The sequence below is a fragment of the Leptonychotes weddellii genome, chromosome 4 (assembly GCF_054177405.1).
Source record: "Leptonychotes weddellii isolate Sample4059 chromosome 4, ASM5417740v2, whole genome shotgun sequence".
NCBI lineage: Eukaryota > Metazoa > Chordata > Mammalia > Carnivora > Phocidae > Leptonychotes > Leptonychotes weddellii.
Genome location: NC_138372.1, coordinates 28874112 through 28901700, shown reverse-complemented (window position 1 = coordinate 28901700; position 27589 = coordinate 28874112). Strand labels below are relative to the sequence as shown.

Sequence of the window (27589 nt, the reverse complement as noted above, 5' to 3'; positions counted from 1 at the left end):
CAGTTCTGGAGGCTAAAGGTCCAAGATCAAGGTGTTGGCAGGATCGGTTCCCTCTGAGGAAGATGCTGTTCCATGGCTCTCTCCTAGCTTCTGGTGACAGCTGGTAATCCTTGGCATTCTTCAGTCTGTTGCTGCTCACTCCAAACTCTGCCTCTGTCATCCCATGGCATTCTCCCTGTGTGTCTCTGTCTTCACATTCTTATAAGGACACCCTTATTAGGGACCACCCTACTCCAGCATGACCTCAACTTAACTAATCACATCTGCAATGACTCTCTTCCGAACAAGGTCGTATTCTGAGGTACTGGGGTTTCTACCTCAACATATCTTTTTTGGGGGGAGGGTGGGGGACACAATTCACCTAACAGGCAGGGACAGTCCAGAGTCTGGGAGAGCATGACAGGCGGACTCATTTTATCTGGGAAGACTCTCCTAGAAGATGACACTGCAACTGGGACTGAGCAATGAGTAGGGATCAGCCAGGCAAAGGTGGCTCAGCAGGTAAATACAGGGCCCCAGAACATGAGGGTGGGGAGGCTGGAGAAGAGCATTCCAGGCAGATGAGAGACACAGGGCACTTTTGAGGAATGGGAAAAAGGCAAGTGCAGCTGAAATACAGAAGAGGGGCAAGAGCATGGGATGAGCTGGGTCACTAGGCTTATGGGCCTTGGTGTGAGGGGGTTTTTACTTTATCCTGAAGGGAATGCGGAGCTATGGGAAGCTGTCATTCAGGAGTGATTCATTCTGCTTTGTGAGCGATCTCCTCTCAACACTGAGCTGTCTAAAGGCTGTGTGGTTCCTCTCTATCCCCGGTTCTGAGGGAAGACACATGGCCATGTCCTCAGGAGCCCGCTGGCTGAGAGAAGACCCACATGGCAGCCCGGGCTGAGGAATGAAGGCATGGCCATGCCTCCAGGAGCCCCTAGTCCAAGTTGGGAGGATAAGCCCTGCCCTCCACCACCTTGATCTGAGCAGGACACAGGGTTCAACCAGCTCTGGGTCTCTCTTGCCCTTCAGTGTCCTGAGTCCTTAGAGCTGGGGACGCAGATTTGGGCCTGGCCGCCTCACCCTCTGCCCTGCCATGAGGCCTGTGTCTGAGAACGTGTCCAGGGCAAGCGCATGACCCATGGAGGTCCCTGAAGCCAGAGGTACAGATGCTGAAGGAGGCGAGGGGCTAGGTTTAGCAGGGGCCATCTTCTTAGTACCTTGCTCCCCTCAAAGAATGTCTGGGCTATTGCCTTTCTATGTAGGAACCAGCCTGGGGCTCAACCCATCCCTTACCACACCCTCAGAGAGCCACCTCTTTACTGTGTGTGATGGGGAGGGCCCCCCTGCCCCAGGCTGCTTGTCCTCCCTTGCCTGGGCTGGGTGGGCCAGGCTGGGTGGAGGAGAAGTGGGTCAGCTCCGTAGCCATGGTGACTGCAGCTGCTCCCTGCCAGTCTTCTCATCTCCTCACCACAAACCTCCCCGAGGAGCTCTTTTGTCCGACCTGCAGGGATGGGGGCCAGGAGCGTGGTACTGGGGGCTGGAGCGGGGATGCGTGTGTGTGTGTATTCAAGTTCACACAAGCGCCCGCCCAGAGCTGGCATGCGTGCCTCAGCCAAGGGAACCCAAGATCCAGGTAAGACACTTCCCACTTCCCTGCCCACTGAAGGGATGGGCTCTTCCCGCCTCTCTGGGCTGGGCAGGGGCCAAGGAGGGGTGTGTGTGTATGAGTGTGCGTGGGTGTGTACACATATGTGAGTCTGCAGATGCCTGTGGCTGTCAGTGAGGTGGCTTCTGTGTGCCTTTGTCTTGGGGGTGCATGGCATATCTGTGTACGCATGTGATTGTATCTTTAAGTGTATATCATCTGTCTGGGTGTGTAGGGTGTGTGATCACACATTTGAAATCAAGTGTCTTATGTCTCTCCCTGTGTGTGTGCATAGCGTTGTGTGTGGGAGTCTGGCTGGGGGGAGACAAAGGTCACATAATCAGGAGGGGAGCTGGCATGGTGCTCCCAATGCAAGCTGGGTGTGCTCCCTCAGCCCAACCTACCTCTCCCACCATTTGCCAGCCCTGTCACCCGCCCATCTCTTCCTGAGGGGGGAAAGGAGAGGCTAGAAAAAAGAGACCCCTTCTCGCCTTCTGTGGAGGCAGACACTGGCCTCTGACATGGGCACAGATTGGGATGGGAGATGTGGTGGGCAGCTCTGGTGCTGGGTTAAGGTTGAATCAGGGGTCTCAAATGCCAGACCCAACATCCAGTGAGGGGCCAGGAGCTGAGATGCTGGCAGAGAAGAACACAGCCTCCGTGTCAGCTCCCACCTCACCTGAGAGGCACAGGGACCTGGATCCCATGCTATTCGGGGCTCGGGGTGGAAGCAGCCCTGGCCGGAGGGAGAGGTGATCCTGTTGGTCTGTGAACCTTCCCATGAAGTGGTTGCATCTGGTGTGCAATCCAGACCAATACACACTGACTCCTGTATAGTCATTACAAAGGCACCATTCTGAGTAGTAACAGTGTAGTTGCCCAGCTGAGCAGTTAGCATGTTACCAATCTTTATTTTTGCAACATTTCATCTAATAATCCTAAGGCGGGCATTATTTTACCCACTCAAGAGATGAGGAGCAGTAGGCTCAGGGGGTTTGTTAAGGAATTGCCCTGTGTCATACAGCTTGTAAGTGACAGATCTAGGTTTTGAACCAAGTCTGTCTGTCTCCAAAACCTGTGTGTGTGTGTGTGTGTGTGTGTGTGTGTGTGTGTTTAAAGATTTTATTGATTCACTTGAGAGAGAGTGAGAGCCAGAGTGAGAGGGAGAAGCAGACTGCCCACTGAGCAGAGAGTCGGACATGGGGCTCGATCCCAGGACACTGAGATCATGACCTCAGCCACCCAGGCACCCCTAAAGCCTGTGTTTTTAATCACAGTGTTATCCTGCTCCTCATTATACCCATCCAACACCCAGTCTACCTGGAGAGTGGGGCTGGGTCCAGGTGGCAAGTAGACTCCTCACGTAGAAGAGGAGATAGAAGTTCAGAGAAGCTGAATGATTTGCTCAGGGTCACATGGCTGGGGGTGGAGCCAGGATTCCCCCCCACCCCCGGGCATGTCATAGAGTCTGGGGAAGGACACAGACCCCATCAGTCAGGGGGAGGACTGAGGAAGGAAGAATAGGGTCTAGAGCTCCTTAGCAGGTGGACCCCCATGTGTCCCTCATGTGTTAAAAGTCTTAAAGTTGTGTGTGGGGCTTCAGCAACAGTAGTTTGACATTAAAGTGCCGAAAGGCAGATTAGGGGACCCAGGAGTCGGGACAGTTTTACAAAGTAGGAAAGAGAATCAGAGAGTTTAAATGAATTTGCTCAACATCACACAGCTATCTCCGAAGTCTTTTTACACCACAAGCTACTAGAAGCTCTTAAGGACAAATGTTTTCGCTAGCCCTTCCTCTAAACTTCCCTCTTTCCTTCCAGACTCTTAGCATATCATCTCCTCGTGGGAGCTACCCTGATTGCCTTCACCTCCTTCCTGAAAACTGGTGTCTGGGCAGAAGTTAACTGAAGCCTCGTGTAAATGCCCTAGGGGTGTGCTGTTGAGAGGGGCACAGCCCCCTGTGATGTGGAACACCACGCTCAGACTCATCAGTTCGGTGAGTTTGGGTGTTCTTCAGAGTGGGGAGGAAGCACCTGCCAGGTGATGTGGGACCTGAGAGTTAGGTGACTTGAGTCAGAGCTCTGGTTTTGTCACCAACGTTCTATGTGACCCTGGGTGTGTCTCTTTCCCATCCCGGGCCTTAAGGTCCCACTCTGCAAGATGAAAGACTCAGGCTGGAATAGGGATGGCAAATCTATTTTTAATTATGAGCCAGTTCTCACCAATTGGTTGAGAGGGATTCGGAGGTTAAATCTGGCCTTGATGGGAAAGAAATGGATTAGTGATGTCTGTTGTGGGTGAACCTACCGTCACCCTGTGACAGATTCCTTGCTCTCTCCTGTTGAAAGGGTGGGTAGCTGGGTTTATCTTGGGCTTTCTGACCGCCTCACTGACGCTCAAAAACAGGCTCATGATCTGGTTAGACACATCGTCAAAGGGACCAAGGGGCCTGGGTAGCCTGGCAGAGCCCTGAGGCCCCTGTTGCCAGGATTCAAGAGATGGTTTGGAGAGCCCTTAGTGTACTAAGACTCCAGGGTGGAGGCCAAACATCCATGGCTGGAAAGAAAACACTAGCCTCCTTCCCTGAGGAGCTTGGAAGGTCTCTGCTGGCATGGAGCTTTGGCAGGAGTGGGGACAGTAGTCCTTGTCCCTGGACGGGAAATCCGAGCCATAGTAGGAGATGCTGCTGTAGTAGTAGTAAATGGGAGTCGGCTGAGAGAACTCCAGAGTGAGGTCCCTGTGACCTGGCGAGGGAGGGTTCCCTTCCTTGGGGAGCTGTGAACTGGGCTGGGGAAGGAACAGGCATGCTCAGAGACAGGGAATTGTTGAAGTGACTTTTGTGGGGAGGATGTAGTTCATTTAGCAGTCTTTCAGAACGACCAGTATGGGGGGTGCTATGTTCTGTGCCTTGCTGGCCCCTCACCACCCTGCCCCCATCTCTGCTTGCTGCCCCTTTCCCTGTAGTGTCATGGCTCAGGGCCATCACTGGGCCCTGTAGTGTCACTGTGAGGAGGCTCTCCTCCTGTCTCTTTGTCTCACTCCTCTCGAGCTAGACCAGCTGTCAGAGAAGCACCTGGAGCCCCAGTTCTGAGCCTGCCAATGCAGTATGTGTTCACAGGCTCTACTCTCTAGTTAAAAGGGCTTCTAGAGATCACCTAATCCAACCGCTTCATTTTACACACAGATGAGGAAATCAAGGCCCAGAGAAAGTGACACAGGAGTCTGTATAACGTTCTAATCCCACTTCCTGATTCTTACTTCTCCCAGGCCACCCAACCCAGGGGTCAGGCCCTAAGACCTTGGGTCCCCTGCTTTGGTTTGGCTCCTCCTGGCCCCTGGAGGGTGGCCTGTCTGGTGGGGCTCTCTGAAGCATTCATCAGCTCTCCAGGTCCCCTGGGTGATCGCTGGGTGGTTAAAGATGAGAAAGTAGCTCCAGATGGTGCCGAGTCCTGGATGTCAAACCATCTGCTTGTCAGTGTCATTCATTATTCATGAGGAAACATGAGCCCCTGGGTTGGCGGGGTCAGGAATTTTGTCCCATACCTTCCTCCCTTCTCAGCCCCTGGGAGTGGCACTCTTGAACTTCCTGTAGGCTGTGCCGGGGAGGCACTTGCTTCTCCAGCTGTGGTCTGAGTGGGGTTTCTCCTGCCCCTCACATGCTCATGCCAGCTGTGATAACCTGGGCCAGAGAGATTTTTTTTTTTTTTTTTTTTTTGCAGAGTTTTCAAAGAGCCAGAGACCCAGGGCAAAGGCTGAAGGGGAGGGATGGGCCCACACCTTTGGGTGAGCTCTGGGTTGAAGGAGCAGGAGCTGCTGAGCATGTGTGCATCTTTTTTTTTTTTTTTTAAGATTTTATTTATTTATTTTGAGAGAGAGCATGAGTGGGGGGGAGGGGCAGAGGCAGAGGAAGAGAGAGAATCTGCCGTGGAGCCCAAGGACAGGGGGCTCGATCCCACAACCCTGAGATCATGACCTAAGGCAAAACCCGGAATAGGACACTTAACCGACTGAGCCACCTAGGAGCCCCTATGTCTGCATCTTTGTGGGAAAAGGAGAGCTGGGTTCGAGTCCAGGTGTTGCCATTTCTTAGCTGAGTAGGATGGGCAAGGCCTTGACTTTTCGGAGACTCAAGTTTCTCATCTGTGACATGGAGATTACCACACACCTAACAGGAATACTTTAACGAGTAAATTAGGCTTATACTGTAAGCCCTCTCCCACCATCCACCAAAAGACCATGCAGATACCTCAAAAAACACACAAACTGGCTCTAGATTTGGAAACTAAAGAGAAGAGATCATCATAGGCCCATGTCCAGGGGACTTTCCATTAGCTGCAAGGTTAGTGGGGGATGGATGGAGAAATAGAATCTGGGACTCTGCACATATCACGGGGTGAGCAAAAACAGCCCAGACAACCACAAAGGAGGGAGAACACAGCTTTGACTCATCCCCACCGTCAGCCCCAATTTGCCTGGTTGGCAGGAGCTGCACTGATCAGGAGGCCAAGCGGCTACCATTCACAGCTATCTGGGGACTGAATCCTTTAGAGTGGCCCCTTCCTTCTCCCTCATTCTCCTCCACCCACACACACACTTCAGCTCTGTCCTTTTGAAGTCAGATACCCTCAGGGTGACAGGCCTGAGGGCAGAGGGTCAAGCAGAGTGACCTGAGCCCTGGGATGAGGAGCTGCCCTGGCAAGAGCTCTGTAGCCGGGGACAGAGCTGGGAAGGGTTATAGGCAGAGCCTGCCAGAGCGCCACTTTTCCTATACTCTGAGCGGAGGACACCCACTGCTGTATGGGACTTTGGGCCAAGTTGTAGAGGCCGGCAGCTGGCGATCCTGCCTCTGTGCAAAACCAAGCCATAAACGCATGCTGCCCTGCTCCCTTGCTCCCCCAAAGTGGGTCCCAATGTCCTCTTTCTTCCCTCATGCTCATCAGATTTAATATTTAATTATATAATCAGTGACTTACTGTCTGTCTCTCCTCCTGGACTGGAGGCTCTGGGAGGGCAGGACCACGTTGGCCTGGCTCACTGCCATATCCTTGGCACTCAGCCTAGGTCTTGGAACTTTAGGGGCTTAAATATTCGTTGAATGCAGCTTTGGAAGGAATTTGGCAATATCTTTCAAGAATCAAAGAAATGTTTGTGTCCTCGGTATCAGGTGGGATGCTTTGGGATGTAACGGAGAACACTGATTCCAACTGGTGTAAGCACATTCTCTGCATAACTGGTTAGGCCAGAAAAAGGCAGGCTCCGGGGTGGCCTGAGGTCCTTCCCATTGCTCTGCGGCACTCAGCGACACTGGCTTCCTCCTAGGACTGGGCCCTCCCTAGGGGGAAGGGTCTTGAGGGAAGAAGTGGGGGAGGGAGACTTCACCTCTCCGAAAAGCATGGAATCCAAATCTTCCCCTTAAGTCACATGGGGCCAACTGAATCATAGGCCTGCCCTCGGACCAGTACTAGTTACCGAGGTGAGTGCCACTCATTGATTGGCTCGAGCTAATCTGGATCTACCTCCGAAATGGGATGGGTGGTACCTGACAAAACCAGCACTCTGCCAGGAAGCAGGAAGGGAGAGTGGACGTTGGGGAGGCTCCCAGCAGTCTCCACACCCAGCCCAGGCACTCTGTTTCTGGGAATCAATCCTAAGGAAAGAAGCAGATCAAAGCAGTGTAGAAACATGTTTATTGCAGTGTTGTTTAAAAGGCAGGAGAGAGGGGAAGAAGTCGGACCTGATCTAAGAGGTCACTGCATTGAAATAGTTAAGTCCATTATGCTACCATACAACGGAATATTATGGTGGTATTAAAACATGTATACCTTATATTAAAACATGCTAATGACATTGGGAAATGCTTGCGATCTGATGTTAAATGAAAAACACCAGGATGTAAAATTGTATTTGCAGTATGAGTTCAATTATTTTTAAAAATGCATAGACAGGGGCGCCTGGGTGGCTCAGTTGGTTAAGCGACTGCCTTCGGCTCAGGTCATGATCCTGGAGTCCCTGGATCGAGTCCCGCATCGGGCTCCCTGCTCGGCGGGGAGCCTGCTTCTCCCTCTGACCCTCCCCCCTCTCATGTGCTCTCTGTCTCTCTCATTCTCTCTGTCTCAAATAAAAAAAAAAAAAAATGCATAGACAGGAAAGACCCTGGGAGGGAAACGGGTTAAAACACCTCCAGAGGCTGCCGCTCTGTGGGATGCTTCAGGGTGACTTGTGCCTGCTCCTTTATACTTCTCTGTGCTGTCCCCTTTAGCAGGAGGTCCCCTTCCGTCGTCCCCCGAGGCTGGGGCCACTTTTGCTCTCCTTGTTCTTATTATTGGCTGTGAAAGTAATCACACCTACTGAATATTTACTCCATGCCTGACACTGTTCTAGGCGCCTTCGCATGCTCTAATTTAATCCTTACAACAATCCTGTGAGGTAAGTGCTTTTATTTCTCATTTTGCTGAGGTGTTCACTGAAACCCCAAGGTGCTTGGTCACAAGATCACACAGCCAGTGTGTAGAGGCCTTTGGAATTCGAGAGTGGGCCAAATGACTCCACAACCTCTGCCTTGACTGCCAAACCAGGTCACTTGCCAGGACAGCCATATGCTCATAAGAATGGTACCATTTATTGAGCCAGACGCTGGGTACACTCTTTACCTTTATTTATTCATTTAATCCTCACAGCCTCAGAGAGGCCAGGTGACTGACCCAAGGTCACACAGCTAGGAAGCGGTGGGCTGCAGTAGAGTGGCTCCAGGGCCTGATGTGGGACCCAATTGTCTCCTGCTCTCCCCCACAGGGTTGCCTGAGGCCTTGCCACCCCTCGGACCATGTTTAACGGGGAGCCGGGTCCGGCCTCGGCCGCGGCCTCCAGGAATGTGGTTCGGAGCTCCAGCATCAGTGGTGAAATCTGCGGCCCCCAGCAGGCTGGGGGTGGGACCGGGACCACCACGGCCAAGAAGCGGCGCAGCAGCCTTGGGGCCAAGATGGTGGCCATCGTGGGCCTGACCCAGTGGAGCAAGAGCACGCTGCAGCTGCCCCCATCTGGTGAGAGGGCATAGGACTCGGAGGGCCTGGGTTGGGGCACCTTGTCATGACAGGGCACCCAGGGAAGGTTGTCACGCCCACAGATACTTCTAGAGCACGTACCGTATACCATGTGCTGTTCTGGGTCCGGTCCATGTCCTGACTCATGGAATCCCCGCAAACTCCATGAGGCAGATACAAAAGCACAGAGAACGGGGAGTAAGATGCCCCAAACTACATAGCTAGTGGGCTGGTGGAGCCTGAATTCAAACCCCAGCAGCCGGGCTTCTGGGTTCATGCTCCTAAACTTTAACTCTGCTGCCTCCATGCACAGACGTACACATTCATCATCGATGCTTTATGAACCAGCCGTCGTATTCCTGGCACTGTGACAAGTGACACAACTTCACAGACACACTTCCACAGGATTCAGGCTTACCTGTGTTCTCTGAGTTTCCCAAGTGCAAACAGTCACCCAAATGTAGTTACAGTTATGCATATACATTCCAAGTCACAAGAGAGACACACACACCTTGCGTAGTCACATAAACAGTGTGCCCCGTTGCTCAGCTGGGCCACCCCTACTGCCAGGAAAGCATAGTACAGCCATTCACACTGTTCGTGGTCGTGCATATCGCATGAGCACAGCCCTCTGTGTACTGATGCACAGACCCAGATGACAGAAGCGTAGTTACACACACGCACACACAATGCCCATGGTCACAGAAGCACGCTGCACTCCCATATGCCCATACCTCATGAATCCAGATTCACACACACCTTAACAGCTACATCTGGAAAAGTGTATTTTCTCAGACACCTAGTTTTGGAATGCCAGTTATGCTCAGACTGGTGGGTGACCCACTTTGTCACACACAGTCACACTGGACCCCACATCACAAAAGAGCCAGCCCCCCCTCCCCCCGCCAAGACCTCCTCACTTTGTGGCATCAGCCAGACACCAGCTGGTTTTGTTTTAAAATCTCTTCCTGCTTATTTTGTTCAGAGTAACAACTTCCCCAGGAAAGCTTCAAATAGGGCAGCTGGATGGGGGTGGTGAGGGGGTGGGGGCACCAGAGGATCCAGAGAGAATGCTCATCAAGACTCCCAGTTGGGGCTGAGGGTGGGAGACTTTTCCAGGCCTTAAAATAGATTTTTACAAAGCCCTTCACAGGAGCACGTGGGATGGTCTTTTCCAGCAATCAAGCTTCGATGTGGTTTCTGGCTCAGGGAAACGCTGGATGGGGAGGGCACTGGAGGTTTTCTGTGCCCCGGGATGGGCATGGCCTCTGTAAGTGTGCAATTTAGGCCTGGTACTAGGGAGTCAGGGAGATATGGATGCAGGAGGTGGGCTGGTACAGGAATCAAGGGGTGAGATTAAGTTTAGGAGATTAAGATTAGGTTGAGGAGGTATTGGACCCCAGGAGTGTGGCTTCAAGAGTCCAAACCCTGCTAATCTCTAGCTGAATCTACCTGGTTCAGCTTCAGACCCAAAGGCTTCTTCATGCCCAAGCGATTTGGACAGACAGTCTTCCAAGGCCCAGGCTGGGACCTGAGTCACTGGGAGACATTCTGGTGGTTGGCCTGGGGCTGTCCACCTACCCAGACTCCACAGTCAGCAGGCAGGGATTAGAGTAGACACCAAGAAGACCTGAAGCCTCAAGGGGAGATGAATGACGATAGGGCTTCAGGATCATTTGTCTCCATAGTATGCAAGGGTACAACTGAAGGCCTGGGCCTGAGCCAGGTGAACGGCCCAGATGCCCTTTTAACTGAAAGTCTCTGTGGATCACCTAATCTCTGAATGTGAGAGCAGGGAGGGCCCCTTGGGATCATCTAGTCCGATATACTCATTTTATTGATGAGGCATCTGAGCCTGGAGAAAAGGCACTTTCCTGGAGAACAACTTCAAGTTGGCCTTCCGAGCCACACCCTGTCATTTGCTAGTTGGGTGACTCAGGCAAGTTATTTCACTTCTCTGAGTCTGCTTCCTTGATTGTGGAATAAGGACAGTGATACTTGCCTTGCAGAGTTGTCCAGGGAACTCCATGAGATAGGGTATGCAAAGGCACCCAGCCTCGTGCCTGGCACATAGTAGATACTTAGTAAATTGTCAGTGTTATTATTGGCCATGGTCACACAGTAGGACCAAATAAGAAGTGAGTTCTCTAGCCCCCACAGCTCTGCCCCCTTGCTTATAGCATACACCTCTCCCCAGCCTTGAGGTTGCCAGTGTCCTAGCTTGGAGCCCCATCCTGGGTGGGAGAGTCTGGCCCCAGAGGGATGTATGGGCTGACTCACCATGGGCACTGGCCCGGGAAACTCTGTTCTGGGAAAAGATCCTAGCAGGGTGTTCCTGCTGTCCCCAAATGGGATGGTTCAGTTCCCTGCTAGAATCCCTGCAGGGCTGGGCTGTGTGAAGTTGGGACCCAATCTTCTGAGCTCTAGGTCTGCCCCTGTAGGGGCTTCCTTCCTCAGGGTCTGTCCATACAATGTAATGGCTCCAGCCCCACCCATCTCCTCTTTGTTTCAAAGCCTCTGTCCTAGTTCAGGCCCCGTGATATCTAGCCTGGACTATTGCCCCAGCCTCCTCTCTAGTTCCCCTGCCTCATGCCTGCCCCTTCCAGTTTATTCCTCACATTTAACTCAAGTGGCCTTCCAGAAACTCACCCTGAAACTTTAGAATTTAGTTCTAGCTCTTTAACTCCCCATGGGACCGTGGGAGAGTCATCTTCTCACTGGGTCTCAATTTCTTCTTCTGTAAAATGGAGCTATAAAGACGGTCTTAGTCTCCCAGCTTCCTTCTAGATCTAACATTCTCTAAGTTGTAGGAGCAATGATGAGGGTAGGGGCAGAGCTTTAGGGTCCCAGGACATAGGTAGGTTCTGGCCTGGCCTTAGGCTGGGCCATTCTAGCCTCTGCCCAAATGAAGCTCCTCGTTTCAGTACCAGGGACAGCAGCCCTTCCCACCTGGGCTCTGGGCTCTGGGCTCTGGGCTCTGGGAAGAGGGTTCAGGACCATTCCAGGAGATGCCATGGGCAGTGCTGCTAAAGGCTCTCCCTCTCCCTTGTATGTGGTGGGACAGATGAGATGGTTCCTGGAGTCTTTCAGTCTCCAGGCACCACAGAATTATTGCAAGCAACTTGGCCCAGTTCTTTAGAGAGAGAGAGAGAGTCTACATAAAGTTACTCCCAGATCGACAGAGTTCAGACTGGACAAGACCTCTGAAGCTGCAAGAACTTTCTCCCCGCCCAGAAGATATGGAACTTAATCTCTGCTGAATCACTTCTCAAACCAATGTGGACTTGATGGAGAGGAGTGAAAAGTAGGCCGTCAGTAGATCAGGAGAGTGTGGGCCTGGGGTCTGACCCCAGCCCTGTGAGCACGTGAACCTCAGGCTCGCCATTTGTGAAATGGCAGTGGGGGGCTAGCGAGGTGTCTCTAATACTTCAGGATTCTGTGACACCCCTACCCAGGGGCTCACAGTGCATTGGGTAGGTCAAAGAAGGTAAATTTTCTCCCAAGTGGGTCTAGAAGAGGAGGGTTGGGGCCATGGGGTGGTGAGGCTCTGGCTTCAGCTCAGGGTGTGTGTTGTCGGGGGAGGGGAGATATGCGGGAGGGTAAAGTGCAGCTCCCACAGACCCATCTGTCTCCTAACTGGGTTAGAGGGGATGTGGCAGTTAGGAGTCAGGGATAAGGTGAGCACCCTACACCCACCATCATTGCCCAGTCCTCTGTGTGGTGGGTCACACACTGTTTGTGATCGAGTGGAGGGGTTCAATCAGGTGTTATGGTGTGACGGTCACATGTATGTGGCAGAGTGTGTTGTGTGTATGTGTGACTAAGACCTAGTAGGACTGTTAGTGACTGTGTGCCCATTATATGAACATACATGACCTGGTGTGGGAGATCGCTGTACTCATATATGTGATTGTTAGCACTCATTGTATCTACTTATGCTTGTGTGAAAGAAATACGTATCAGCTAAAGTGACTCTGTGTGTGTTTGAGAGAGAGACACAGAGAGAGAGAGACAGACTGATAGACATATCGGTGGTCTCATTGACTTGTGGACAGTAGCTATTCCAATATCCCAGAAGCTGGGCTGGCTTCAGAGAAGACATTCCTCCTCACCACCAGCCCATCCCCACTCCCAGTCCCCCCATCCCATCCATTGGTGGGGCCGGCCCTCTCAGCCTTCCCTCCCGCTGGGGGGACTTCCTGAAATGTAAGTAGGATGAAGCAGGGAGACTGAAGCCCCCCTTTTCTTAGGCTGGCATTTTGAACAGTGCCTCCCCAGTGCACCATTGGGGTGTGGCCCGGAGACGGGGTGGCCAGCATAACCGGCTCCCCCCTCCCCACTGCTTTTGGAGGCTGTGCTGCCAGCCCCCCTCCCAGCCTCCTCAGCCCTGGTGGCAATTCCACTCTTAATTTGCCCAGGCCTCTAACCAGTGGCTCCTTTGACGCAGTCCTTATGTGATGCCATCTTCCCTTCCTGTCAAGCTCTTCAGGCAGTGAAGCTTCAGCAGGGGCAGGCCTGCAAACCTTCAATTCAACCCGTCTTCTGCTCCGCCCCCCCAGGAGGAGAGGGTGTCTAGGGGGACCTCGCTGCAATGCTGAGGAGGTTGCCATGGAAACCCAGGCAGGATGGTGTGCTACTAGGAGAGGCAAAGTGCCCCATGTTCCCTGCAAGGCTCAAGAGGGGGGCTGGGGTGAGGGTAGAGGGCCCTCCAAATGAGAGGTACAGAGACACAGAGTGAGCTCTCACCATGTGGTTTCTGGGGTTCTTCTGCAGACCTCTCAAAGCCAAGGTCTGTTCAGGTCAACCTAGTGGTCTCTCTCAGTCTTGCTTCCCTCATGGCCTCTGTACCCCTCCGCACACATCCCCCTCCACATTCAGACCCACCTTGAGAATGCAGGTTAGTTTGAGAGTGGCCAAGCTTCCCATGGGGGTTTTATTGGGCCTATGAAGGTATCACAGAGGTGGAGTGTGAGGTCCGGGTGTGATAGGGTTCATGAGGGTACCTGGAAGAGGGAAAGCAAATCTGGGAATGCCAGAGAAAGCAACCTTTCCAGAAGAGAAAGGAACACTTTCTCCATTTGGGGCAAAGGCTGGAATTGAGTTGGGAAGGTGGCCATCAGGGAGCCTGGCAGGGATGAGGGTGAACGCTGCAGGGCTGGGCTGCACCTGGTGACTTCCCACCCCACAGCCCCACCATCCTGACGCTGCCTCCAGCCATCTTTCTAGTCTTCGTCCCTGTCACTGTGCAAACCAGCTCAGCAGCGCCCCTGCCTCCAATCAGAGCCCTGCCCGTCCTGCCCCATCCCAAGAGGTGACCTTGGCAGCACTCCCACAGAAGCCTCATCACTGATCTGACCTTGTTCCCTTTCTTTGTTTTCGGGGGTCCCAGAAGGGGCCACCAAGAAGCTGCGCAGCAACATCCGGCGGAGCACAGAGACGGGCATCGCGGTGGAGATGCGGAGTCGGGTCACACGCCAGGGCAGCCGGGAGTCCACAGATGGGAGCACCAACAGCAACAGCTCCGAGGGCACGTGCGTGCAGCCCATGTCCACTCTGGTCCCCACCTTCCCGCATGGTCCTCTAGTCCCAGAGTCAGGGGGCAGGGTGGGGAAATCTTTCTGGCTGGGTTTCGGGTCCAGATGTCTGGGTTCCTCTGCGTCCCTGCCTTCCATGGACATCCGCTGCCTGCGCCCCAGTCTTCCTCTTGCTCTGGGCTGCTGTTTCCCATCCAAACCCCCCAGCGGCCCCAGGGGCACTGCATCCCATCTGTATGTTTCATGCCTCCCAGCCCCCGGCACCTACACACTGCCCTCAGACGAGAGGGCTCCGGAGGAAAATGTGGACCCAGAATCCTTTTCGATCTGAAACCATTGTTACGGCTCCGATGAGTGGAGTTCTCACAAGTGGTCTTGCATGGAGCTGAGAGAAGGAGGTTGGGCTGGATTGGTGTTTTTCAAACTGTGGTTGGTGACTCAGGCAGGAAGTAAAATCAGTTTAGTGGGTCAAAACCAGCATTAGGGAAAGAAATAGAAATTTCAAACATATCCTGTGGTGTGAGGATGAATTACCTTGTGAACTTTTGTTTTGGTTTTTTAATATATGGATGCACAGAGGTCTATGATGTTAAATGTATTTTTTCCATTGCATGGGAGTTGCAGTCAAAAATTCAAAAGTCACTGGGTTAGATATTCCCTTGGTCCCTCCCAAATCTATGAAGCTGGCTATACGACTAAGATTTTCTGGTTCGGCTTCATCAAGGCCCATTGATAGCAGGGCCCTGTGGCTCTATTATTTAGGATTCTATGATCTTGTGTCTCATTACTGTGCCCACTTCCATGAATGCAAATGGCCAGGGGCATTTACTGCATATGCAGGGTGTCACTAGGCACTTCAGATGGGTGCTTCTTACTCTGGGATCTACCAGCCACCATCAGACCAAAAACTGTGTCTCATTTAACACTGAGGGATGTCGGCACTACCATGATCTCCATGTTCCATGTGGAGAGACTGAGGCATGGGAGGAGAGTGAGGTACCCACCCAAGGTCACAGCTGTTCAGTGGTGGTGGAGTCAGGGTTTGAATTAAGGCCATTTGACTCTATAACCTTTGTTCACAACCTCTACACTCTCTAGACCAAGCTCCTAAAATTCTGTGACCTTGAGAGTCCGTGACCTTATTTAACCTTCTCAGGTTTTCTTCAGAGTGCGGGCTGGGGTTATTGCTGACAGCCAGTAAGAGTGGGTGGGCCTCGAAGCCCCTTCCCTCAGAGTGGAGGCCAGCCTTGTTGGGGAAATTCAGGCCCTCTTTGACAAGTGTAGGCAACCCGTCTTTCTCCTTGCCTGTCGCTGGCCAAGGGGGACTCAAGGCCCAACTTTCCAAGGGGGGAGTCGTTCTGGGACAGTCTGATCTCTCAGGCCAGATACCTGGGCTATTCTAGGAGGTCTTAGAACTTTGGTCCATTGTAGCCCCCCCGAGCAGAGCCGGGTCCGCCCTCCCCCATTGGTCCTTTCTCTCCTGGCCACCCTCAGAACATGTAGCCTTGAGTGCCTAAGGGGGGGCACTGCCCTCGATGTTCACAGCAACATCAGAACTACCATTTTATTGTGTCCTGCTTGTCTGGAACCTTTCACACACCAGCTGCCCCAATTGCCACCATAACCCTGCAAGGTGGGCATCACATCACTGTTTTACAGTCAAGGCAAGTCTTACCTCTCTAAGCCTGTTTTCTCATCTGTAAGACAAGCATAGCTCCCGCTGCACAGAATAGCAGGAATGAACGCGATGCTTGCGGAGCGTTTGGTGCGCTGCTGGCGCCCGCCCAGCTCTTGATCACTATCAGTGTTGCTCGCTACTGTTTCCAGACCCCACAACCAGGGACCACCCACCATCGCTCGCCTTTTATCTCAACCCTGCAATTGTGTTATTTTGGTCTCGGTTGCTGTTTTGGACACCACCTCACGTTATCGACTTGGATTCCAAACATATGGTCAACTAAACCTCAGTTCTTAGAACTTGCTCCAGGCATCGAAATTTCTGGCCTATGTTTCTGGTTCTTGGCAGTCATATCCCCAGGGGAGGACATAGGTGTCCCGCAAGCCCTGCCTTTTAAGGGTCACCTTAGAAAATCCTGGTGCTTGAGGATTAGATAACATTATTATGTTTACTATTTCTCAAGGGACACCAGAGTATTTTTATTTAACGTGCAGAGATGAAGAGTTCTGTTTGTCCCCAGCTAAAGCAGGGCACTCATGCTATGGAGAGGGGAAACTGAGGCACAGAGGGGCATGGCCCAGTGTCCGCGGGGCGGAGCCACTACATCTCACCATCCAGGCCACCTCATGTGCCCCTCTGCGTCTTCCTCCAGGTTCATTTTCCCCACCACTCGGCTTGGGGCTGAAAGCCAGTTCAGTGATTTCCTGGATGGGCTGGGGCCAGCCCAGATTGTGGGGCGACAGACATTGGCGACGCCACCGATGGGTGAGTCTCCCTGAGGGCTGAGCGAGTGGGGGGATGGCGGCCACGCCACAGAAGGGGTGAGCTCCGTGGGGGCCCCATGCGACACAGGGCTAGCTGCAGAGAGGAGCCCTCACTCTGGCTTTTGCGCCAGCCAGAAGGAGTTGGCTGGGCCCTCTGAGGTCCCTCCCTCTTCAGAGAGGACAGAGGTTCCAGCTTTGCTCTGCGGGCTACCCCGCAGCAGCTTTACAGCATGGGCCGCCCTCACCACACGCCCATCCACTCTCCCACCACCAGCTGCACGCCTGGCAGTGCCGAGTGCCTGCTCGGTGTAAGACGGTGAACCAGAGGGGGCGCCTGGGTGGCTCAGTTGGTTGAGCGACTGCCTTCGGCTCAGGTCATGATCCTGGAGTCCCTGGATCGAGTCCCGCGTCTGGCTCCCTGCTCGGCGGGGAGCCTGCTTCTCCCTCTGACCCTCCCCCCTCTCATGTGCTCTCTCTCATTCTCTCTGTCTCAAATAAATAAATAAAATCTTAAAAAAAAAAAAAAAAGACGGTGAACCAGAGGCGTCGCACCTTTGATGCTCAGCGAGTCTGTGCTACCCCTGGTGCTCTGTGTGACCTTGGGCATGTCACTCCCCTTCTTTGAGCCTCCGTTTCCTCATCTGTAAAATGGGAATAAGAATCCCTGCCTTAGTTCCGCAATCTAACAACAGTTCATCGAGTTCCTATCCGATGCTTTGAATGAAGTGTTTCATTTACTCCTGAGGAACTGTGTCTTATTGGACTTGTTACTTCTACCTGCCTGGCACCTAAAAGCCTTTTAAATAATTTTCTCATCCCCCTTCCCTGCAGCTGGGACCTACTTCCCGGGTCTCTACTCGGTCCTCTTAGTTGCACTTCTGGCTCCCTCCCACCTCCCTCCCTCTCTCCCTCTGTCTTAGATACTGGTTGTGTTGGCTCTGGGGGCTCCTCCCAGGAACTTGCTTCCCCAGAGATGCCCCTTGCCTCTCCCCCTTCCCCATCAGTCCGACCTGAGCAGTCTGCCCCCAGGCATCTGGACTCAGTCCTCATTGGAACAGTGTTCGACCTTTGACCTCACAGCACATGAGGAAGCGGGGCTCAGACAGTGCCCTGCTGCGAGCCCTGCACTGGAGCTGGGTTTCAGTCCCAGGCCAGTACTCTTCCCACTGCACTGCTTCGGTTTTCTCAGACATGCTTCCACAGGAGCCTTTGTCCACGGGGACCCTCGGAGGGTGAGCACCAGCTCTCCTCTGGCCCTGGGGTAGGATTTGCCCAATTCTCAGCCCTTGCTCACAGGCTCTTAAGGGCCTGGGGAGTCTGCTTTTCCCAGCCCTAGGCCCAGCCAGGGACTGGGAGGCAGTGAGAGGAGCCAGCCACCTCCGCAAGGCTTTTGTGCCTTCCCAGCCTAGAACACTTGTGTGTAGTGCCTCCTGGTGTCTAGAAGTGGGAAGGACAGGCTTGCCTTTGCTTATCTCCTTAGGGATGTTAGAGTAAGACCTCCCCTCTTCCGTCCCCACGGGGAGGTCAGAAATAGCTAGAGGGAGGGTGACGACTTCCAGGATGTTTCCTGAAAGTAATAAATCCCCATCTTCCCAAGTATGCAAATACAAACAATTACATGATAGCTCGGAGTATCTAAAATGGGTGGCTGAACCCAAAGTCTGGCCAATTTTAATTTCTCTGCATCAGGCTTATGATTCTGCATTCCTCTGAAGGTTGTTCCAAGTGACTAATGCATAATTTCAAATTCCGCTAACCGATGTTGAACGAAGCTAAGAGTTCTAGAAATAACTGACATGACTTCATACAGAACTTGCCTCGGCGAGGTAATCGTTTGTGGGAGCGCAGTGAGGAGTTCTCAGTTCTCTGCTCCCGGGAGAACTGGCCTTCCCTGCATCCTTTGGCCGGGGTGCAAACAGGCCCTAATTCCCAGGCAATGCCTCCTGTCCTGCGCAGGCTCCTATCTCGGCATCTTTTCAAAAGGAGAGTCTGTAAATATTTGGGGAGTGGCCGAGGGCTGCTATTCTGCTTAGTAAGACAGGAGCCCCCCAGTTCACTGGGACTTACTGGGAGTTGGGCAGCCATTCGTTGCTACCCAAGCATGCCCCTTGAGGGTCATGCCCCCGCCCCTGCCCCAGGGGACCTATCAAAGTATTTCTCACCTCCTTTCAAGTGGCCCCTCGAGAGCCCTTCTGGCACAAGCAGTCTGCTGCATGTTTTGCCTGTTCCAGCACTGTAGCGCCCTCTGCAGACTGTACTCTGCACAGCAGCTGGCCAGCCCGCCCCGGCTCTGCCTCTGCCTGGAGGGTCCCTTTTCTTCCTTGCAGGGGATGTGCACATTGCCATCATGGACCGCAGTGGCCAGCTAGAGGTGGAAGTGATTGAGGCTCGGGGCCTGACCCCCAAACCAGGCTCCAAATCCCTCCCAGGTGAGGCCGAGCAGCGGGAAGAGGGGTTTTGGATACGGGGTCCTGCCAGGCAGGGGTGCGCAACTGAGCTCCGGGTCTAGCGTGTCCTCAGCTGCCCGTTGGCCTAGATCAGTGTTCTCGACCCCGGAGTCATGGCTGGCCCGGAAGGCCCGTGGACAGGGTTGAGGGGAGGGGAGATGGACGAGTCAGTGTTTGAGCCCATCTTTTCTACTGCTGTCCACTGGTCAGCTCATCCCACTCACCTTGCTCACCTCCAGGAGCAGCAGGACGTTAGGGGATCAGTCTGTCCTGGACCCCTCCCCAGCATGCTTTTTCCCATCCCTTAGCCACCTATATCAAGGTTTACCTGCTTGAGAACGGGGCCTGCTTGGCCAAAAAGAAGACAAAGGTGGCCAAGAAGACCTGTGACCCCCTGTACCAGCAGGCTCTGCTCTTCGACGAGGGGCCCCAGGGCAAGGTGCTGCAGGTGAGTGCTACGGGGCCCCCGGGGCAGGACGACTCCCCAAAACTGCAAGTTGTAGTTTAAAATCTCTTTCATGTATGATGCGTCCTGTGCCAGGCACTGTACCAAGTGCATTAATGCGCATGACCCGTTTGTTTTCACAGCCCAGTGAGGGGTTTTTGCCCCTGGTTGATTTGTAAGGAAACCAGAGTTCAGGGGGATAAGTCCACTGCCCACCCCCCACCCCAGGTTGCTCAGCTTGTAGGTAGAAGCAGCGTTTGACCACTGCCTTCTCTTTCTGCCTGGTGCTAATGCTTATTGCGCATCAGCTCCGTGCCAGGCTCTGGGCGAAGGGCTTTCCAATCCTGACCTCCTTTCAGCCTTCAGATGATGCTGTGAAGTAGGTATGATTCTCCCCATCTTGCAGTCTCAGAAAGGTGAAGTGACTCACTTGAGGTTTCAGCTAGCGACTTGCAGAGCCCAGGTGGCCCAGGCCAAGGTGACGCCACCCCAACTCCGAGAGAGTGCGGTGCCCTTCACGACAGTCCCGGGAGGGAGGGATCATCACGCCCATTCACAGATGAAGCACCTGAGGTGCTTAGCAAGAGGCTAAGTGGGGGCTGGTCTCTGGGTTCAGTCCTGGGTTCAAGTTCCAGCACCATCATGGTCTGTGGGTGGCATACTGTGAAGTGTAAATGAGAGATGCACATGGAGGGCCTCACTGAGTGCCTGGCCCGTAGACAGCCGCTCTCAGAGTATTAGTGGTGGTTGTGGCTGGGGCCTTGCCTGAGGCCACATGGGTGGCAGAGGAGAGGCCTGAGCCAGGGGCTGTCTGGGCTGTGTAACTACTCACCTAGGGCTGTTCCTCCGGGCTGAGGTGGTTGCGTAGCAAGTGCCCTTGGGGTCGCAAATGGCCAGGACTGCAGAACCCTGGGGTTCTGTGGGGGTAGGGAGGATCCTGGGTGTCTGTTTTCATGTATATATATATATTGGGATTCCATTTTGAGAAAAAGATCCACCGATAAAAATACAAGTTTGAAAATCACTGAGCTAATCTCTTCCCCTCTTCCAGTTTTCTGGGTGGGAACACTGAGGTCCAGTGAGGGCCAGGGGTCTCCCCAAGCTCCGCCGTTCGCCAGCAGCAGACTAGAAGCTGTGACTCAGGTCCCAGACTCTTTCCGTCTGCTTCTTACTGGGGAAGGCTGCCATCTGGGATGCTGGGAGGCTCTGGAAGTCAGACCCAGGTTCTGATCCCAGCTCCGCCACCAATTACTGTGTATCTTTGGGCTCATTAACCTCTCTGAGCTGTCGTTGCCTCTTTGTCGAGACGATGGTACACAGCACCTTTACCTAGGCGGTTGTAACGGCTGAGATAACGGAGAGGAGTCGGTACGATGGAGGCTGGCACGTCTTCAGTGCTCAGTAAGCTGTTGCCCCCAAATCAGTCTCGGTTCCGGCTCTCTCTGCCTCATCTGTGCTTTAGTGAGACTTGCCGGTTCCTGGGTCCACTACTGAGCCCTGAAGTCGGGGAGTTGGCTCAGCGCCCCCCGTTTCCCACCCCCTCCCCCGCAGGTGATTGTCTGGGGAGACTACGGCCGCATGGACCACAAATGCTTCATGGGCATGGCCCAGATCATGCTGGACGAGCTGGACCTGAGTGCCGCGGTCACGGGCTGGTACAAACTCTTCCCCACGTCCTCAGTGGCAGACTCTACACTTGGATCCCTCACCAGGCGCCTGTCCCAGTCCTCCCTGGAGAGTGCCACCAGCCCCTCGTGCTCCTAAGGACCTCAGAAGAGGCCAGGAGGCAGTGTGGGAAGGGGTGCCTGACGGCCCCTCCCCGCCCCCTGTACATAGTCTTCGTGTCTCTCTGGACCCCTTGCCCTGCTGCATGCCTGTCGGCTACTGGGCCCACCCCAACTGGCAGCGGAGACTAGTGTGTGCGTGCGTGTGTGTCTGTGTGTGTCTGTGACCATGTTCTATCCGTTCACGTGTCTGGGTATAGCCAGTCTTGGTGACTACATGAGCTAAAATCCACATCTCTCTGTGTCTCGTTGAAAAGAAACCCAAAGGAGTGTTGTGTGGGCGCGGATCCCCGAGTGCAGGGGCGGAAGCGGGGGATGTGGCCACCCATCCACCCTGCCTGGTCTTGTGCCCGGGACGGAGCCCACGTGTCCCTGTCCGGGCCGCCTCTTGCTGGTCCCTGCTTTGTTTTCTGTCTCGTCCTTTGTCCCACCTGTGCTTCTCCCAGCACCGCTGCTCTATTTTGAGGAATGTAGTACCCACTGCAGCTGGCCACACTGAGGCCCCTCGGGGACCCAACACCCTCCTCCCCACCGAGTGCTCTGGCAGCTCTTCCTACCGAATGCACCTGCAGCATGTCGCATGCTCATCTAGTGCCCTGGCCGGGGGCCGGGGGAGCGGAACATGCCTGGGAAGCTGAGGGCTTGGAGATCGCCTTCTCCCTTCGGCAGGAGCCGCCTCCTTCCTGCAAGTGGAACACTAGGAAGACTTAGTTCCCAGGGTGGCTGGCCAGGCCCCTTGGAGGGAAGTGCGGGCACCTCCCTTAGCATTGTTCTTCACCTCCTGTCCTGCTCCGAGCCTCCTCGCTTCCAACATGCCAAAGGAGCTCTCCCAGTGGACCCCAGGAGGTGTGGACTTGGAGGGTCTTGACACCCCAGAGGCTGGCCTCAGGGGGGATGTTCTCTGCCAAAGCAGATGGTCCCTGAGGCGCCTGTGTGCTCTCCAGGCCCTGGGGGTGGCCCTGTCCCCCTCGGGGTGCATCCCGGTGGGGCCTGGCTTGTGGAGGAAGCGCTGAGGGTGGGGCTGTTGCTGGGATGAGGAGGGTTGGGGCTGACCTGCCCTGTGCCACTGTTGAGAATCCTGTCTGACCTTTGGGGATTAGCTGCGTGAGGTCGATCATTTGGGTCTCTCTTTGTTTGCTCATTTCCAGACCAGGGTCCCTGTCTGGGAGCTCAGACTCACCTGGGCTCCAGCTTCCTGGCCTCACGGACAGCCTGGCTCTGGACTCAGCTAGACTGCCACAGTCACCAGCTCTGTACAAGCAATACTTACCCCTCTCTGCCTCCCCGCCTCCCCGCACTCCGCAGCTGTCCTCCGGAGAGGGGCCTGGCCTGCTCTCGGCACCTCCCCTGCCTCTGCTTTCTTCCCACCCTTGTCTGGTTGGAGCTTCCCAAAGCCACTCAAACCCCGACTTCATATGACAGCTGGGCCCTGTGTGGGAGAGGGTACCAGGGCCTGGACCCGTGAGATGTCTGCTAGGAATGCCCAAATCTGTCCTCTCCCTCTGCAGGTCTAGGGCAAAAGGCGAGAGGTTGCCCAAAGGGGTGGACACAGCAGCCCTTGGGTCCGTGTCTAGTGGGAAGAAAAGAGGTGGCAGGAGGGGTCAAGGTATGGAGAAGACCGTCCCTCTGCCTCTTCCCCAGACGTCAGCCCCAAGTGCTGCATGACTCTGACCCACATGCTCAAGGTGGAGGGGAGCTACCCAGCTGAGCAGTGGAGCGGTCTCGGGGCCTGCGTGCTTGGACTCCGTTCATAACCAAAGCCGGACAGATGGGCATAGAGGCGGATTCTGAGGTCAGGTGGAGGAGGCGGCTGTCAGGAGATAAAGGGCCTCCTTTCCTGGTAGGGACCCACACCAGGTTGAAGCCAGAGCCTGGTAACTTCCCTCCCAGGAAAACCCTACTGGTCCTGCCCACAGACGGAAAGTGGGTAAGGGCAGTAAGAAATGAACCAAATGGGCTCCTGGCTGCTGCCAAAGCCTCCATTCTTGTCTTATCACAGATGAGGACGGTTGTGGGCGTAGGGAGAGGGAGGAGGCAGCTGGGTCGAGTTTTCTCTTTAGGCAGAAATTCTCTCCCGTTGTTGGGATTGGGTAATGCGCACATTTCTCATGTTTCTAAAAATAAGGCAAAGGGCTCTGTACTCTTTGACCCTAGGGTGGGGAGAGGGAAACTCGCTCACAAAAGGATATTTTATGTCCTGTCTGTGATGTATTCACCTCTCCCAAACAGTCACCCTCAGGATGGCGTGAACAGACTCTACACTTTTGGAACGGCGGGATTAGTAATGACTCCTAGGATGGCGTAGACATTTGCTGATGTAGCCCCGAGTGGTGCTACCGAGACCCAGGGGAATGGGGGATATTAGGGAGGGATATCACCCTCATTCCTTGAGGGGCCTGGGAAGACAGGGAAGGTGGAGGGCTGCCAGCAGAGAGCCTGGCCCTGGGTGGCTATAGGCCACGGTCCCCTTGCCTCTGGGGGCAGGTTAGTTAGCACAGCAGAAGGTCTAGCCCGAGCTGGGGCCTGACCTGCGGGTAACTGGCGCTGACCTGCCTCCAGGCCCTAGCCGCCCAAACTGCCCAGGAGCTGGGCCGCTCTTATCCCACCTCTTTAATGGGAAGTAATTCTCCCCAGGTTGACCTTTGGGAATTATCCTCTTTAACCCTTTGTACCAAATCAGTTACTAATCCGCACCTGGATTTCCCCCCATGATGGTGAGTTCACTTGAGGCTGACGCATGTGTGATGGTGAATGGCTGGGTTTCAGGGTCTCTCATCCTCCTCGATACAGGGGCTTGTCTGAGAAGCCGTTTGGGAGCTAGCCTGTCCCAGGAGAGGAGGGGGCACAGTGTGCCGCCTGGCCTTCCCTGGGGTGGGGAGCATCTTTGAAGAGGGGATGGTGGGGGAAGGAGGCAACACGATCTCCCCCAGAGTGCTCCCTAACCTGGGACCGACGCACTGCAGGGTACCACGCCCTGGCTGTGCAGGCCTGCTTCCCCCAGGTGAGACCCAGAGCTGAGGACAGGACGGGACGCTTTGTCATCCCCCTTCCTCTGCTCTGGCAGGTTCGTGGAAGATGCGGCAGAGATGGGGGTGGCCCTGCAGCAATGCTGGGCTGTGGGCAGGAACCGTGACGGATGATTCAGAGCATCTGTCTTCACGTTTCTGCTCTGTTCAACGTGTCCCCCTTCCTTCATAGACTCCATCCCTACAGGGACGTCTGAGGGCCTTTGGTATGAATCACGCTCCAGTAAATGGGGCCACGTCTAGGTTTGACAAGGGGGATTTGATCCTTCAGGGAAGAACCAGCTCCGAAACTCCTCCCCATCCCATCTCTTCCACCTCCCCGTTCTCCCAGGAAAGGAGCGGAGGGCTTAGGAGGCTCTCCCAGCATGCCGGCATCCCAGGGGCGGGGGTGAGGCAGAGCCCAGGGGCTCCAGAAAGAGGGCACCCGGGTAGCTCCTCGCTCATGGGATTGCCAGTTCTCCCAGGGGCGTGACCCCTACCAGGGCAAGCATGCCCAAGCTCTTCTTTACTGCCAGCCTTGAGGAGAACAGCCCCCTCTCCCCCTCAGAGACAATAGAGACCTCCAAGGGTACGTCTCTGGAAACGAAATGTAGCACAATCTTCGACCCCATGACCAGGAACCCTGACATGCAACCAGGGTTCTCGCTCCACACCCTGCTGCCCGGGGGGGGGCCGCTGAGCTCCTCCCCGCGGGGGCTCCGGGGCTCCCCGATGCCTCCGATTCCCTATCCTCCTCGGCCCAGAAAGCAGCAGAGCTTCAGGAAGGCCGCTCTTCTGGGTCTCTGATTGCTTCCTGCACTGTGCAAACTCTGTGCAAGAAACGGCTGCCTTTGCTTGATGATGGAGACGAGGCGCCCCGCTACCTGGCTGGAGGGAGAGGGCGCACCGCTCAGGCCCAGGTGGACCCTGCAGCATTTCTGCGGGCAGGCAGGCGTCTGCAAGGAGATGGAAAAGAAGAGGCCTGCTCCCTGCTGCCTCCTCCCTTTATGCTCCTCTCCCCGGCGTCTTCTCCTCCCCGATCCTGACACGGAAAGAGGCTCGTGAACATGCTGCTTCCTGTACTGGATTCTCTTTCTTCGAACGAAGAGGGAGGAGACGGGCGTGTAGATTCTTCTCCTGTCTTCTTCCTCAAGTCTGCTTTTCACTCAGGTCAGAAGAGGATGGGGCAAAACCAAACACTCAACGACTGAAGGCAGGGGAGCCCCGCCCAGTCAGGGGAGGCCTGGTGGCGGGTGGCGGCCGGCGGGGCCTGGTCTGGCTGGGAAAGGCTGATTTTGAGAGTGCCTGAGCATCTCAGAGCAATGTCGGTGATGCCAAAGAGAGCAACTTGGTCTCCCTGGGCGCCAGCCCTGCCGGTGAGGCCCCACAAAGGCGGCTTCGGCTGTTGTCATGCCTGATGGGGGACCTTGTTCTCTGACAAAGGGCTTAATCTTTCCATGTAGCAAAGCAACTCCTTCTCCCCCCAAACCCTGAGCTCGGGCTTTTGTGGGCCCAGCCTGGCTGTGCCTGTGAGGAAAACCACACCAATAAGAGAAACTGAATTCTGTCAGGGGCCTAGACTGGCTTGGGTCAGTGCTTGTTGAGAAAAGTGCGTTACTGCTTTGGGGAAACCTTCCAGGGCTCTAGTTGGAAACTTAGTAAGGCCGGGGGCCTTGTGCCTCCCCGCCACCCCCCCCCCAGGGAGTTCACACCGATGTCAGGAAGGGTCCCTGGGGACTGGGTTCCAGAGAGTTTGGCTAAAGAAAGGGGCCCTGGGAATCCAGGGGCCGCAGAGCATCCGCCCCCCAGCTCGATGGCCTGGATAGCTGGCTACAGAGAATCAAAGGCTGTCCTATACAGTTTTGTCCCAAACTGTGACTTTGTGCAAGACTCCTCACTTGTCTGGGCCTCAGCTTCCTCATCTGCAAAATCAGAGCATTTGCTAGTTGCTCCATGGTTCCCTCCAGGTTTTAAAAGTCTGATCTGGAGCGAGGAGGGTTTCCAGCCTGGTGCGCCTGGGTCCACGGGCTGGTTTTGTCCAGCTCCTGGTACCCCGACTGGGTGCAGGTTCTCATCCATCCGTGCCCAGATGTGCTGCTTCTGACAAGAACTCTGGGAATCCTAACAGACTCTGCTTCCACCTCTTTGTGGTTTGTTCTCCCTCTTTTCTTCTTGTGTAATGACCGGAAATACTTAAGGGTTGTCTACAATGGACAATTTTCAAGGTGCTGATGTGATGGGACCCCCTCAGCCGCGTCCTGCATAGCTCAGTACCCCCACTGGCAGATGAGACTGGGTCAGTCCTCCTCTCTGCTTCTAGAATGACATCCGTGGGAGAGAGTAGAACACCTGAGAATGTGAAAGGCAATGCTCCTTGACGGGAAGAGAGGGGGCACTTACTCCCCATCCAAGTATTTTGCTTCTTGAAACCACCCCTCTCTCCAGAATCTCTCAGCAGACCTCACCTCAGCAGGCAGAGTGAGCGGCTGCTTCCTTAGGGAAAGTTGGCCTGATTAGTCTATCCACTCCTTCAGAATGTAAATTCACAGGAGGCAGGAACCCCTTTTTTAGAATTTCCAAATGCATCCTGCAAAGAAAGAGATCGCTGATAGGGACTGACAAGCACACTGTTTAGATAAGAAGCAATTAGCCTTTTATATCTGTGCTCTCTACATTTTCTATGTGCAGCATCTTTCCAAACTTGCTGTGGCTCCTAGGTGGCAGGTGGACAGCTGGGGAGGACTTCCGGCTCTTTCCGACAACATTCTTGCCAATTCCCTCGAGGAGAAAATTCTTCACATGGCTTCTGCATGTACGATATTTGGGCAGAAAAAAAAAAAAAGATTAAAGTCAGTTTGAAAATGGTTTCTTGTGTTGCTTTCTGAAGACGGTTCTTAATTCTAGGAGAGAGAAAACAGGGTTGCGGGTGACTAAAACGAGAAAGAGGAGGTGGACGCCAAGGCTGAGAGGCAGGAGAGGGCAGGACATCTTGGGAAAAGGCCTCAGAAGTTCTGACCGGGGCCTCTGACTCCTGTGTGGGGACTTTGTTGCCACATTGATGTCCGTGGGCCATGGAATCTGATGGGGCCAGGCAGCTTCCCAGCTGTCCCCCGCTGCCTGCTTACAGGCCCTCGAAGCCTTCTATTTCCACAGACTCCACAAGGGATGCCCAGTGTCAAATAGAAGAGAAGGTAAGATGGAGCTAAGGCTCCCGCATGCATTTCTTTCTGAGCTCTCAGGTCCAGGAGCTCTGCTCAGG

At 54.4% G+C, this 27589-nt stretch overlaps 1 protein-coding gene across 2 annotated transcripts; it reads left to right on the top strand.

Annotated features, from left to right (window-relative positions):
- The first annotated feature begins 4 nt into the window (after positions 1-4).
- Positions 5-27195, top strand: RIMS3 (regulating synaptic membrane exocytosis 3). 2 transcript variants are annotated; one of them, XM_081818201.1, is made up of 8 exons: positions 5-103; positions 3454-3629; positions 8426-8673; positions 14063-14204; positions 16538-16650; positions 18977-19078; positions 19405-19544; positions 21093-27195. In XM_081818201.1, the coding sequence occupies exons 3-8, from the start codon at positions 8457-8459 to the stop codon at positions 21303-21305; spliced, it is 927 nt and encodes a 308-aa protein (XP_081674327.1). In that variant the 5' UTR covers positions 5-103; positions 3454-3629; positions 8426-8456; the 3' UTR covers positions 21306-27195. The 2 variants fall into 2 exon arrangements, with proteins under 2 accessions (XP_081674327.1, XP_081674328.1); XM_081818202.1 differs by lacking the exon at positions 5-103 and adding an exon at positions 199-301.
- Positions 27196-27589: the final 394 nt, after the last annotated feature.